General features: G+C 44.4%; 1 protein-coding gene across 2 annotated transcripts; it reads right to left on the bottom strand.

Moving 5' to 3' along the window:
- Positions 1-7,184: 7,184 nt before the first annotated feature.
- On the bottom strand, positions 7,185-15,310 carry wde (Fibronectin-III type domain-containing protein windei). 2 transcript variants are annotated; one of them, XM_015185070.2, is made up of 5 exons: positions 15,109-15,310; positions 11,711-11,862; positions 8,640-11,649; positions 8,138-8,580; positions 7,185-8,078 (listed from the first exon to the last, which is right to left on the bottom strand). In XM_015185070.2, exons 2-5 carry the CDS (start codon positions 11,811-11,813, stop codon positions 7,630-7,632), a joined length of 4,005 nt encoding a protein of 1,334 aa, XP_015040556.2. In that variant the 5' UTR covers positions 11,814-11,862; positions 15,109-15,310; the 3' UTR covers positions 7,185-7,629. The 2 variants fall into 2 exon arrangements, with proteins under 2 accessions (XP_015040556.2, XP_002138841.2); XM_002138805.3 differs by lacking the exon at positions 15,109-15,310 and adding an exon at positions 12,667-12,822.
- Positions 15,311-15,634: the final 324 nt, after the last annotated feature.

Below are 15,634 nucleotides of genomic sequence, written 5' to 3'. Positions count from 1 at the left end.
TCCGTCTCTGGTCTTTTGCGGTTTCCTTTCTGCTTTCAATTTACATAAGCAGAGACATCATTAATATTGCAAATGTGCGAGTGTGTGTGCCAGTGTGTGTGTGCGAGTGTGTGTGCGTGCCAGTGTGTGTGCGAGTGTGTGGTGTGTGTGTGTGTGTATCTGCGGGCTTTTGCCTGCTTCGAGCACTTCTGTAATTTCATTTCCATGCCCAACAAATTCGTCTTTTATCATACGACCCGTGGGCCCCGCATTCTTCCCAACATAAATAAGCCCGGGCCAGCTCCCAGCCAATGCTCCAATGCAATTATAATTCGCCATTCAAACAGCTCTTAATGCCAGCCGACAGCTGCGATGTTCGCCAGAGTCCGCCCCTCAATGGACTCTTATTTTCTTCTGCCTGTTTCAGTCGAGTTTCATGGATTCGTGCATGATTGATTGAGCGGTCTGCGCTGCTCGGAATCCATCAATGCATCGAGCCAGTTGTGGAGCTATTCGCAGGCTCCTGGGGGGAGTACTTAGGGGAATCTGGAGTGAGCACTCACTCGATATTCATGTTCAAACGGACATTGAAAAATAGCTCATTCAGAGATTTCCCCTTTAAAATGAATTTCAATTTTAAGATATTACCCTCCTTCAGCGCCTGCTTTAACAAAATATCTGTGCAAATTGTTTCTCATCATTAAGCCAAGATTTGCAAACGGCAGACGCAGGCTTTAGCCCTTGAATCGATTTCGAGCCACTCACCCTGCAATTTGCATTTAAGCTTCACTTTCAAGCCAATATTTTAAGCCGTTTAGGGCCAAATCAATGCTCCAACACTCGAGAACAATAACAGTAGCAGAAGCAGGAACTAAATCCTCCCAAAGCCCAAAGAACGCCCATTACCCGAGCAGTTTTATAGCCCCGTTTCCGCCTCTCTCTCTCGAAGAATAAAGAGGTTGTGGGGGGGCGTGTGTTATCAGCTGTTGCCCATTATGACTTCAGCGGAAATATATGTATGTACACAGCGGGCATTCGACGCGGAAGCAACCGCTCGCCCCTCCCGGCACACATTTACCCGCCAACCGATCAAAATAGAGGCTAGCCCAAGGAAAAGGGGAGCCAAAATTGGAACTAAATGCGTATACGTAATGTGAGAAAACACCGAAACACCCCTTGGGCAGGACAAAAAAAACAGCGATGGAAACGGGGTACGGGGGAGTGGAAAATGTCGGGAAAAAACAATAGCGACGTTGACGACGAAGTTGGCACTTGCCAAACAAACGAAAAGCACGAGAATAGAAGGTGGCTCAGAAAATGTGGGTCTCTTTCTAACAAGGTCTCTTCTAACGTATTGAAATCGTAGGTGAGTAGAAAAACCGCTATGACATCTCCAACTGCCAGTGCTCTATCGTGGGAGAGATCTCCAATCGAAAGTCACACCAAAACATCGATGAAGCAGCTTAAAAAAGAAGTGCTGCTCTCCCACAGAAAACTCGAAAGTTTTTTATGCCAGAAGTTGGCCAAAATCCACCAAAAAATCTATGGGTGACACAGAATCTCTCTAGAGATTTCATTTTTTTCAGGTACTCATTTCGGAATTCACGCACTACATTTTCAATGCCACAAATGGTTCGACGTATAAAAGAGGCAACCAAAAGGCAAAGAAAAAACGAAAAAAAAAGGCGACCGTCAGGGAAATCGCAAAACCCCCACAGATGCACGCATACTGAGCTACTTAAGCGCACACAGATACACACACACACACATGGGTGGGTAGAGAGAGAGAGATGCAGCTACTGAAAGGAGAAACAGAGACGGAGATGGCAATGGCGGGGGCGATGGCGAGGGCGACAAACAAACAGTGGAGCAAACGGATGGGGCTTGTCACTTTGTTTGACTCGATTCGGTTTCAATGAACTGCGGAGCCTTAGTCGGAGTCGCAGTCCGATTCGAGGATATTAGTATGCAGAGCTGATAATCATTAGGAAGGACTCCCCCCCACACCCGACGCTCGGCAAGGATTACGTCGCAATTTGCATACGGATACCCGAATGTGCCAGCCAAAGGTATGCCATCCAATCGCATTCATTGCCAATTCTCAACTGCAGCGAACAAAGGACCAGAGGCGAAAAACCAGCAGCTGCAGCAACAGCCATCCCTCTGGCTCCAAATCCAACTTTTTCTAATTAATGGGAATTGAACAAAAGAACACTGAAAAGCTTTCAACATCAATGTAATGACAGATCAAAGTGCGAAAATAAGGCGAAATACTCATCAGTGAAGCGGGAGTGTCGGCCCATACCATGGCAAATATCAGAGACAAGATCGAATTTCCTTATGAAATATACATATAAACCTACATAATTGAACATAAAAAGCCACCTGTAAATTCGCAGCTGTGTCACTTTTCCGACCTTTTCCAAGGCAACTTGTCCTAGCCCTTCTGCGTTTTTATTGCCGCAATTTGTCATTTATCATCCAATTGATGGGCGTGGCGCGGAAGCAACATAAACAAGCTACAAATGGCTGTAAAATACGTTCTATATATACATATACCTATATATATGGCTATATATGAGAGAGAGAGAGAGTCCTTGATGAAGTATGAATGGAGCCACATCAAAGACTCGTTCAGAGCAACTTCTGCTGCTCTGCTCTACTCTTAAGAGTGGCATTAGCAAAAACTATAGCATTGTTAGGGGCTGATGAGAGCTGTCATAAGGAGCTTAATAACTGTAACTAGGGTAGGGGCGGCGGCGACTGGGTGGGGAGTACGTGCCAATGGCCCAAGTCGCAGTAATAAACACACGCACAGCCCAGTTAACACTGGAAATGTGCCCCAAGTGTCAGACAGGCCAGGGCTGGGCAGGGCGGGGCGGGGCGGGCATAACATGCAATGAGCGCGGGGTAAGTCCAAGAAAATGGGAAATGGATTTTTAGTGCTCGTTGTATTTCTATTTTGTGTGTGTGTTTTTTTACCCTTGCAGGGCAGTCCAATTTCAGTCGGATTAATATAGAAATGAAAAAACAAATCCATGCCCAATCTATTTATAAGAACTATCGTGGTTCAACGATTATATTCCAAGCAATAACTTTCGATGAGCCTCGGTGTAGAGCTGCCTATACAAGGTTTTCTGTTGTCTGCTCAAAGCCTTAGAGCACAGAAGAGATGGATCTATTGATATCTATCAAAATCGAGGGTATATAAACTTCGGCCTGCCGAATAGAGCGTCTTGATGGTTCGGTTTTATTTTTGTATAATTACTGGGATATATGTATGTTTTTTTGTGTGAGTGTTGTTCTTTGTGTGTGCTGTGGTAAGCACACATAACGGTAATTTAATTAACATACGTAAACACACACACACACAGAGCCAAGAAGGGAATGTAGAGCACAATAAATCCAAGGGTCGGAACGGCCTAGCTGGCCGATTGTGAGGGGGGGAGGGGGTAACAGTTAGCTTGAGGCACTTACAAAACGTTTCGGCAAAACGACTCTTCGTTATCGATATTCAGTTTCGACAAATCGACTCTTCGTAATCGATATTCAGTCTGTCATCGAATAGGAAATGCGAATATTTGCGAATAACTTTAGTTAGAAAGAACTTGGTATTTTAATTATTTACATTAATTTCGGTTTACCGATCCTATCCACGGCACAGACTTATTTTCAACAATTTATTTTCGTTTCTTAGAATCTGGCTTGAAGCTGTCAAACAGCGCTCGAGCCTGTTCCTTTATGATAACCACGCACAGCTGTTTGTATGCCGCCGGAAGTTGCACGCTTGAACCGTTAGACCGTCGACCGCTTCAATCTTTGCCGGGTCGACACAACCGTTAAGAGGCGCGTTCCGCAAGCTTATGGAATGGAAGCTAGAGGAGGACTCGACTAACGGTTCTGGGGCCAGTGTTGCCGTGCTGCGAAAGTACAGGCAGCGGCTGCGCAGAGTAAGAGAGAGAGAGAGAGGGAGAGAGAGCGACCTGCTGACTGACGGAACATCTGTGTTTTTGTTATTATGCGGGCAGCAGGCAGAAGAGAGGCAACGACAACGACAACAACTTCAATTCGATTGTGGTGAATGGAGCATACAGAATACAGTTGTTTCAATAAATACCTGTCGAATAATTGATGGCCCACACAGAGCTGACGGTACTCTGATTGGAATTAACCTGGCCTAGTGGTTCACGGATAGCGTAGGGTCGCCACGGAAGACTGGAGCCCAGCCACTCACACTGGCACAAGTACGTATCGTATCCGTCGTATCCTTGCCCGGACTGGTATATGTAAGTACTGTGTGCCCCGACGAACTAATGTCAAGGTTTTTGGCTGCTGTTCAAAGTCCCCCCAGCACGGCACGTGGCACGGGCACGGACAGGCGTTTGGGGATGGAGCGTAGAGGCGATTATGCCACTACCAGGCCAATCCTGCCACTCTCTGTCTCTCGCTGTTCCGTGCATCTTTCTCTCCGCCGTACTGCTGCCTCGCATGAATGAGCAAAAAAGTCGCGACAAGCCCAGTTCCAAAGCCAATGTCAAGTGCAAGCGGAAGCCAGGGTAGAGGCAAAATCACTTTACATGCACCACGACTACCCCCACTCCCGACAAAAGCCATCGCTGTGGGTACTATTGGGGCCAATGGCGATGGGCACTTACCCAAGTGACCCCCAAACCGGACGGCACACTCACGCAAATGGGCGTGCATCTGTGTATATTTTATAAGTCATCGATTGCACTCGTCCTTCACTGCCCCATTCCGCCACTAGCCCTAGACTCAATGAGTGCAGGATGTGTGCTGTGCTGTGCCGAGGGATACTGACCCAGGCAGGTGCCGCAGGTCGGATGCGATTATACGCCAATTAAGCAAATAGCAAAGGAAATATTGGCACACATACTACATACTTACTACTATGTATATCCGCGGTGGGCTAGTCCTTGCTCCCATTGCCCCGAGATTGATTCTTCGACAACCGGCAGACGAATTCCGAAGAGAATGCTTCAAAAGCAGCATACATGTCGGGTGCATGACGAGGAATATTGATGCTCGATGCGTGTTTCGCCGATAAGGATTGTTATCGCCAGTACTCAAAGAATATATTTGTATAATAGATGTATTTAACAGCCAGATCAGTGTCTGTCTGTCCATTCTTTTGTTTTAGATCTCTGAGTAGTGAAACTCCCAGGATACAACACTGAAACAAATGCATTTACTAATTTTGTCACGTCCCCTCCACGTCCCTGACATCGTCCCCGCTGTTTTCTTCGTCTATCCCTCAATGCCCTGGTAAGCTGAGTCAGTGCCAGAATCCAACAACAAAGGGGGCCGAGGCGAAATTTTGAGATATACGTTTTATAGTGTATAGGATACTAAATTTGGTTACTCTAGCCTTAATACTCTCTGAGATTTGTGAATATCTTCACAAAGATTCCGCGGGGGTGGAAGGGGGTGTGGCGAAATTTTGAAACAAACTCGTCTCGGTCCGATATTTTAGGAGTGTGGATACCAAATTTGGTTGCTCTAGCTTTTATAGTCTCTGAGATCTAGGCGCTAATGTTTTACTCTAAGCAAAGCCGCGAGAAAAAATGAAATTGTTTTCTTGATGCTGGCTATAATAATAATACGATCCAATTCAGATTCTGCATTCTAAAAGATATGGTAATTCTCTACGACTCTGCGTTTTTGGTTTTATCGTATCTTTAAAAATGTGGATGCCACAGATTTTCGTCCTTTGTGGGGGCGGAAGTGGGCGGAGCGAAGTTTTGAAATATTTTTGTAGCAGTGACATATCACAGAAGTCTGGATCCAAAACATCGTTGCTCTAGCTCTTATAGTCTTTGAGCATTAGGCGCTGAAGGGGACGGACAGACGGACGGACGGACAGACGGACGGACAGACATGGCTCAATCGACTCGGCTATTGATGCTGATCAAGAATATATATACTTTATGGGGTCGGAAACGATTCCTTCTGGACGTTACACACCCACTTTTACCACAAATCTAATATACCCCAATACTCATTTTGAGTGATGACCTCGCACTAGTGAATGGTTCAAAGCGGAATACCCATTGTTGATTCGACTGAAGTCTGGTGGAAAACCACCATATCTTGCGGTGATCACGAAATAGCGGCATCTCTCTTTCGCAAAGGTGAGTAGGGAAAAATAGATGGGCAGCCCGAATGCACGGTGATATAAATATATATATGTATGGATTGTATCAAAGACAATACCTAGATATTGCATCAGGAAAAAATTCCGGTTCAATTTTCATTTGACGCTTCGTGGCACGGGCGTTCGGGTTACCGGTACTTCAATTCTGTTTTAAGCTATCTTTAAGCTTCATCTCTGACCGCGGCCCGCTGCCTACCTACTCGGGCCCGGTACAAACGCGAAGAAACTAAGTAATTTTCGGTACGGTAACTTTCTAGCCACAAATACACAGTCTTTGGTGACGCACAACTTAGATCGAGACTTGAGACCCTTCTAGGTCGCAAGATTGTAAAACTAACTGCATTGCTTGGGCATGATTCAGCCCATGGGTTGTATGGGCGTATGGGTTGGCACGATCTCGTGCTCTTGAGCAGAGCATCCGATTTTCGAGACGAAAACAGGTTTATGCATGAATGAAATAGTCCACAAATGACAGCAATATTGAAACCTACACATGCAGAATGTGAGAATGCGTGTGCACCCACGCATGCTTTACAATATGTTTCCTCAAGGGAAACAGAAATATGTAGATGCGAAACACGAGCATGCATTAAAATAGTGAATTACAATGAAATAAGAATTACAGTCACATATTTGTTTTTGTGTCTTAAACAACACAAACAATTGCGCCATGAGCTGAACGTGATGCCACCGGATGCCGACTGTATTAAACACCGGAGCCGAGGACCCTGGTTCCTCTTGTATTCGTTGTAGGTTAGACTACAAAATATGTACATATATGGTTATGGGCCGTTCAAGGAAAAACGTCCAAAACTATTTTACTCGAAAGTATTTATTTATGCTGAATACATACGTATGTATAGTATATGGAAAGTGCAGGCTGTAGCCTGTTCAAATCACCAACAAAATATGTAGAAATGGAAAACCTAAGCAGAGACGTGCACTAAGCGCCGAATCAGTTTTGAAAAACAATATTAAAACAAAATACCTTTGTGTAATATCAATATTTTTCGATACAAACATAAAACGTATCTTAAGTTCTTTGCTCGATCGAAGTTTTGCTCTTTTAGTATTTATTCAATGTTTGTATTTCAATGTAATATTTCATGTAAGTTTAGAACTTGTTTATCGGGAACAATTGAATTAAATAAAATCATGAATATACAATTTTAAAAAAAAACCTTAGGCCGGCCTTATGGCAATATAAACGTTATCCAAAAAACGGAATTTTCTCGGGATGGGATTTGAGTAGTTAATTATCGTTTTACACGACTGTTAAATTGTATCTTGACATTGAGAAATGGGCGCTTAAATATGAGCTAATTATTCAGGCTAATTTTAACATCATCGGATGGGCCCGATGCAGATATAAATGTGGGAATTAAAATTTTAAAAGAAGCTGAAATGCCACTATAAATAAATTAAATTACAATGTAACTATGGACTATAGGCAAACAAAAAAAAATATATGATCCCGATTACGACCAGGTTTTGGGTACGCTGAACGATCCGAAGCGCTGATGAGCGTCCACGCCACGCACAGCGAAATAGTAGCGTTGGTTCTCTTGAAACTGGTTGAGCGTGACGGCCATGGGCAACAGCATGGCTTTGACATCGCCCACGTGCCTCCAGGAGTCGGTGCTGGGCTCATGTAGTGTCTCTTGGTACGCAAAAATCTGATACGTTACGCATTCGGCATATTTACTACTCGCATCCTCCAGATTCCAGGAGATGACTATGCCTGTATCCATCAGGCTGATGCGTATGAGAGGCCGCGACGGCGGAAGTTTCCAGGCGGGATTGAAGGGCTGTGCAGGCGATGATGGCAGCGGCGCTGGATGCGAGTACCTTAATCGAGTGGCGGCAGGCGGCGTATTCTCCGAACGTATCTGCATCGTCACGTTCGATCCAAGGGAATGGCGCTGACCTGGTGAAGACGTCAAAGCGAGTCAGCCAACGATCGTGGAATCAATTAAATGCACTCACCTCCACCATTATTGGTGACTATTTGTCTGGCATTGGCTCTCGGCATTTGCAGGGGCGACAATCTCACAGCATTTCCACTAGCAAGTGTACGAGATGATCCCGAGGCTCTTGTCTCAGACACTGTTGCCCCCAGAGAATTCCTCTTCACGGCCATGTTGGATGATTGCCGTGAATGTGTGTGGCCCTCTGCAGCATTAGCTGAAGCCGCCATAGCTGCGGCAGCATCGTCTTCATCTGTGAGATCAATTACGGCCTTCTCTTTCGGCTTGGCCGTAGCCAGGTTGGGTTGGCCATAATTGACGGCACTGCCGCCTGGTCCTCCACTGCTGGTTGAGGAAATGGGTACAGAAACCATACTAGCTCCCTTAGGACCCATTGAGCGCACTTTTGTTGCACATTTTGGCCCCTGCTTGCCCGACTTGGGACCAGGAACAGGGCGGGTTCTGCGAGGAATTAGAAGAGCATATATTACAGGAGCAAACTTGGTAATCGAATGACTTACGCTTGATATTGTTGCTTTTGGGTTGTATATGGACCTCTGTTCCGGATTGCAGCCGCCGATGCAGTGCTTCCTGTGTGCTTTGAGGCATGCATAGGCCTTTGAGGTCCAGGGGCAGAGGTCTGTAAGCGACTTATTGTGGTCTGGTTGTTGACCTGGGCTGCTGGTAATACATTTCCTGGCACAGGTCGCTGTGGGGTAATCTTCTGCATGCATCCCCTGCGTACAGGAGGCGCAGCAGTAGAGGCAGTCGAGGCAGGAGTCTGATTGTAGGAAACGGAGGAGCGTTGCGGTGGCAGTTGCTGCTGCTGGTTCTGCTTTTGATGTTGTTGTTGTTGCTGCTGCTGTTGCTGCTGCTGTTGCTGCTGCTGCTGCTGGCCATTGGAAGTCGCGACCGAGCTAGCTGCCCGCATCGACTGCAACGGCGCACGCATAGGAGCTGTGCTCGCCTTTGAAGTACTGCTACTAGGAGGCGCCAACATGCTGCCCGCAGCAAGTGCCTGATCTACAGCACTGGGTGCTGCACTCGGCTTCATGACCTTAAAAGGAATGCCTACTTGCAGTCCAACAGCTCGTGTAATTCTTACCGGTGCCGTGAAATGTGCATTTTTGGTCTCCAGATCCTTCAGCACCCGCTTGTGCACCGTGTCCAGGTCGAGGTACTGTTTGGATACTTCGGCTATCCTGCGACGATAGATGGCAAGTGTGTTCTCATACTTGTCCAGCCGGCAGCAGATATCCGCGAGCTCGCTTTTCACCATTATACCCTCAACGACCTTCTGGAGGACGAATTCTTCCAGATCATGGCGGGACATGTTGTCAAAGCTCTTGCGAAAGTTCTTAAGGAACTCAAGGCGCAGAGGTTTAACGTCTATTTTGCGCTCTGGCTCTGGTTTCAGCTGCAATTTAAGCTCCTTTTGTTCCTTTGTATTTACTGGTTCTTCCTTATTAACCAACTCGCAATCCACCTCTTTGTCCTGTACATCCAAATCAATTTGAAGTGTGCCATCATTAGAGCTACTTGAATCGAAATCATCAGTCCTGAGCTTCTTACTGGGAATGCCTTCCTCTCCTTCCTTTTCCGCGGGGCTGGCGTCTAAGGAATCGTGGCTACGCTTGGCAACAGTGGAAATGGGTCCGGTCTCGCTGCCATCGGTGGACAGTCGAGACTGCTTTGGCTCCGCATCCGCATCCACATCTGCATCAGCTTTCGTCTCTGACTCCACATCAGAAGGGGATTTCTCCACGGTGCTAGCCTCCACATTGTTCGGCTCAACTGGTTCGACAGCTTCAGCGGGACACAACAGATTGCTGCTCGAGTTGCTGTCCCCGTCTTCCGTGGCAGTGGTCTTTATATTATTGTGTGGTTTCAGCTTCTGCTTCTCGAACTGATCGCATGCATTGTCGGAATTGTCCGCTTGAAGTTCTTTGCTTTCAGAGGACTCTATTGGTACGTCATCTGGAGTGGGGCGGGAGGACATCTTTTCGCCACCCTGGGTTCCCTTATCTTGGGGTTCCTTTGGAGGTAGCTCCTCCTCTTCGTCCTCGGATACCAAAACGATGTCGTTTTCCATATTGTTAGTCACATCTGATTTAATTTCCTTTCCCTTCGCAGGATCTTCTGGATCCTTGGGATTTTCAATAGGTTCAAAGAAGATGACTTCGTCATCCGAGTCTGCATCTTTGAAAGCTCCTTCAGGGGATTTTTTTCCCTTGTACAATTCCAATTCCATGCCCTTCCCATCAGACAATGTCTTGGGTGGGATCTCTAGTTCGCTATCTGTAACCCCATTAGTCGTTGGCACCTTTTTATTTTCACTAGTTGTGTCTTCCTGTGCATTCTTTGCCACCTTTTCCGCCTCTTTGCCTGCATCTTTGAGAGTTTCTCCTGTTACCTCCACTGCGATCACATCAGTGGTACTCGGGGTATCCATTGTTTCCTCCGTCTGAGCTTTATCTTTTGGCTTCTGGGTATCTTCTGAAGCAGATATCTTTTTGTCTGCTACGTCAGTGTCCATTGGCTCAAATGAGTTGGTATTTTCTAGGGTCTCCTTGGCCTTATCTTCAGTAATCTCATCTTCAACCTTTTTCTGATCTTCAGCTAGATCGGCAACTATTTCTTTGTTATCTGTTAGGTCGTTCTCGCCAACAATACACTCCTCCGAAGAATCTAAATCGATGACTGGTACAGTTGAGGGATCCTTACCAGGGGTCTTATCTTTGAGAATTTCCTCATCTGAGGAAATGTCATCAAGAGCATAAGTGGGACTTTCACGAGAAATGACTTTATCCTCGGAAGTCTCAGCGGTTTTCTCGTCGGATGTCTGCGACTTCTTCAAGTCCTGGGAACTGGTGGCATCAAAATCATCTGAACTCGTTATGTTATCCAGAGCATCCAGAAAAATATCATCCGTGGATTGGCTTAGCTTTTCCTTGATCTCGGCTGCAGAACTATCTCCATTGGTTTTCTCCCCAGGTTTTTTCACATGTGATGCTTCTTCTTTAATTTCCTCCCCTGTCTCGGAATCTTCTTTGTTGTCTACCACTTTTTCCACATAGCTTTCAGCTTCAGCGGAGTGCTTGGGCTCTTCAATATCCTCCTTTGCTTTCACGGAAGATTCAATCTCTTTCGCACTATCTTCAGCTTCAGTTTTCTCCGATTTGCGCGTCACGCTGCTTTCACCCGCTCCGGCTTTTTTGCCTTCTTCTTCTGTGTCAGCTGTGTTTTCCTTTTCGACCACAGGGTTGCTTTCCTTTTCCTTATCGCAATCGTCTGCTGGCTCTTCGACGAATGCCGCCTCGGAATCGGGCGCAGCTTCTGGGTTAGAAACTGAAGAATCCTTGGGACAATCCACAATTGAAGTGATTTTATCCAGCAACGCGTCCAAGTCATTTCCAGCGTTTCGTTTTTCTTTCAAGCCCTCTGTTGTCTTGAGACAGGCGATTGCTATTGTTTCGTCGCCATTGAAATCTTCGTCATCCCTGGACGATCGTCCCGATCCATTACCGATTTCTGTAACAATTTATGGCATAAAAAAGATTCGTTTTTTTATTTATATTTTATTTTCACTTACCACTGGGGCTGTTATTATCAATGAGTTCCTCGGGGATTGCTCCCATGATTGCGCCTTCTTTTGAGAGTTCTTCTAATTCCACGTTCTGGCTTACTTCCATCATTTTATTATGGTGTTTATTTTTTTATTTTTTGTGGTTGCAAAGCATTGAACTGTTAAACAATTTAAGAAGAGGAATGTCAGTAACTGAGAACCGGATCAAACGTTCAATGGTTCACCAAAGGAATGATTCCTCGTAAATTAAAAACCTTAAAGCATTAAAAGCTTTGAGGGAAAAGCTTGTGCGAGCTTTGCGAACTTTCGGCTTGATTGGTGCAAAGGTCAAGAATTGGGTTTACAAACCATGTCTCATGTCCTCCAAAGTTAGGCCTACTAACGTCCAAGGGACAAACCCTGGAACACCCATCCAGCCCGGGGAAGACCCGCCATATTTCGGCGAGACAAGGCGGATAAGGGATTTTTAATTATTGTTTTTTTATCTCCTAATAATAGATAGTAACACTATCTAAACCACTGATCCCAAAAATCCAAACTCCAAACCAGAAATATAACTCAAGACCACCAGCTTTCTGCCTGACGCTTTGCGCTATTTCGGTTTCGGTGTGTATCTATCAAACAAAACCATGTGTTGTTGTTGCTTGTTCCGAGCGGTCGGTCGTCGTTCGCTTGTCGGCGAACGCGAGCGCAACAACAACACAACGAAGTGATTGCAGCAGAAAGAAACAAAGCAAAGCAAGGGAAACGGCGTGCAAAAAGAAGAGAAAGAAAGCTAAAAGAAGGAAACTGGAGGAAAGGCGAAACATGCACAATGTGTGGGACGGGACGGGACGTAAAGGAAAACTTTTTCAGAATCGTCGCTATAATACTAACAAAAGTGAGGTTATGTTATGTCAGAAAACTGTGCCTGCACATTATATATTTGCATTTGTATCGAATTATTGTTTGAGGTTACTTACTTATTATAAGAAAACTTGGACGGCTTGAATTGTTTTGCTTGGTATGTATTTTATTATTTGAGTTTAACTACACTTGAAGAAATCGAAATGACTTGGAGTTCTCGCCGAGTTCACGGCAGCACTGAAACACAGTGCCGTACCGAACGTCAAACCAGCTGACGACGAGCGCAAAGAGAGAATAGTTTCGGCTGAAAGCGGCGAGAGAGGAAGAGAGCACGTACAGCAGTATGGTGGTCGGTGGTCTAGGGAAGGAGGGCGTGTCAAAGTGGGACGATAAGACACGATAGTAATTCTACAATGGAAATCACTTTAACATCCATCTTAAAGCCCTTACGCTTATTTCCAGCCGTACATAATGTATGTACATATGTCGATGTCTGTGCTGATTTTGTAGGGCAGCAAAGAAGTCTGGCCACAGTTGCACCTCAAAATGTCCTAGAGTCTACAGCACCTCGCAAACGATGTTTTACGGGTTTCGCCCTAGCAAGTTGGCAGTCTCGTTCATGACGTCGTTGCCCCACTGGATGGTCGTACGGGGTAAGGGTAAGGGGGTTTTTCAAATTGACCAGGGATCTTCGTTGGTTGACGAGTCAACCCCGCACCGTTTTGATAACAGCGCAAAGAAAAAGCAAACGTAAAATAATGGCAAAGGTAGCGCCGCGTTTTTACAAACAGATGCGCTTGAGTGTGTGCGAGTGGGAGGGTAAAATGTGAGAATAGTCTGCGAGAGCGGGACGACCGTATGATTTGGTGATTGAAATGTAAGGGGGGAGCGTAAATTAAATAAATATATTTAGTATTTGTTTTAGCTCCGAATTAAAAGATTATTAAACACTAAATGCCAATTACCAGGGAAAAAATTAAAAAGTATACAAACATACATACATGTACATAGCTTTGTTTGTAAAACTAGCCGTCATAATAGAAAAGTGGGAGGGGTGGGGTGGGGTTGCGTTGGGTTGGTGTTATGAAAATAATGTCTGCCGAATATAAAATTTAACGTTAAGACTTGGAATCTAGGGTTTTTAATGCAGTTAGGACCATGTCAGGATACCGGTTTAGAATAGAGTTGAAGAGTGAGCGAGATGGAATGAGAGCGAGAGAGTAAGGTGAAGAGCGTACGAGAGAATAAGAGAATACATACATATATGCAGCTATATGTATGTATGTATGCATGTAGATATAATTGAATAAAGTTCGCGTAGCGCCGAACACAAAACGACAAAATTGTTGTTGGAACGAACCGAAAGATACAGCAGCAGAGTGGAAAAGCAACATCCCAGACCAACGAAAAAACAAATTGTTGCGAGGATAGCCATATTTTCTTGTGGAATCTTGTAACTCTAACTCTATGTGGAAAGTTGGTCCTACCAGGGGAGTTGGATGCGTATGATCCCATTCCTATTCCCTAACAATATGAGAATATCCCGTTCTCCTCGAATAGTATTTGATTTACTCATACATAAGTGTTTGCACAAGCAAACAGATACTAACATATATAAATGTATCTTTGCATCTTTGCATATAACGAAAAAAGCTAAACTGGACAATTGGCTTTAAAAATCGGAATTTCATCTATGGCTCGGTCTGGACCCGCTTGGGCGTTATGTTCATTATATCTGTTTCGCTCACACTCACGATTACGCCCGCTTAAGCAATTGTGTGTGTGTGAGCTCGTGTGTATATCAGAATGTCTGTGTGTGTGTATGCAATTTTGCAACGCGTTCACATTCTTTTTAGGTTACGTATCGATTTTGGTACAAAGTGAGGTTAGGTTGAAAAATATCTACGTTCCCGAAACTTCTAGAGATCTAAGGACATGCATGTTATCTTCATAGCATTCTTTATAAGGATCTAAGATAATATTGCCAAAGCGCGAAAAATAAAACTCAACCAAACTAGCTTCAGCCAAAAGTAAAAGCAAAAGGGGCACATTTTTATTCATCTATTAAACATATTAATGTTTGCATGGTTGCCAGGTCTGCAACTCTGGTTGTGATATATTAAATAAAATGGAAAATCATATACGTTTATATGTAAATATATAATTGTGACCATATTGTGGAGCGGGGTTGTCACCTGCAATAGGTCAGACAGCTCAACAGATATATATGTGCTTAATGGCTATTGTTAAGCTGTTGGGAACAGGTGCTTATGCCAAGGGCACATGTCGATTTTTCAACATAATCGTTAGAAAATATAGATCTGATTTGATACTATATACATATCAACATATCCAAAACGAAACTGCCTGACAACTCTGAAACACACAAACAAATGATTTGGGAATGGTGACGACAAACGAAACCAATCCAAATTGGATCACACAAAGTGTAATTCCAATAAACCAGCAAATTAGTAGCTTATATTCTAGAGCCAATACTGGTACACAAGTTAAAACAACTTTAAAATATAATAGTCTCAAGAAAAATGAGCACTTACCTTCTTATACCCGATAAACGTGTTTATTAACTGGATTATAGTTGTTATAAGGCCAATTTTACGATAACCCAAGCTTTCTCAGGTTGATATTCAATATTTTAAGTCTCGTTAACAGTTTTTTTTAACAGATTTGTTTACAAATCCGCAAGGATTCCGCGTCCCGATAGCCGATGCCGCTTCTCGCTGGAACAGTGACTAAATCGGAGTAGCAACAACAAAAGAGTAAGAAAAGAACCAGTTCAACCATTACTAGCTCAAAAGTACTTTCACCTTATCCGAAACAAAACATCTGTTCGCTTCTAGGGGTGGAAAAGTACCAACAAAAGGAACCATTTTTACTAAGCGAAGTAATAGACAATGCAAGAAACTCAATTCTGATCAATCAGTGAAAGTATGACGAACATGTTTTTTTTTGAGCTAAGAATGTTGATTTTACAATCGCCAATTACACTTGAAATATTATAACATTAATAAAACGAATCAGTATTTAAAATTGATAGTTCACTCGGCTCAACCACTGCTGCCA

Source organism: Drosophila pseudoobscura, chromosome 3, assembly GCF_009870125.1.
Source record: "Drosophila pseudoobscura strain MV-25-SWS-2005 chromosome 3, UCI_Dpse_MV25, whole genome shotgun sequence".
NCBI classification, from domain to species: Eukaryota; Metazoa; Arthropoda; class Insecta; order Diptera; family Drosophilidae; genus Drosophila; species Drosophila pseudoobscura.
This window is presented reverse-complemented; position numbering and strand designations above follow the sequence as displayed.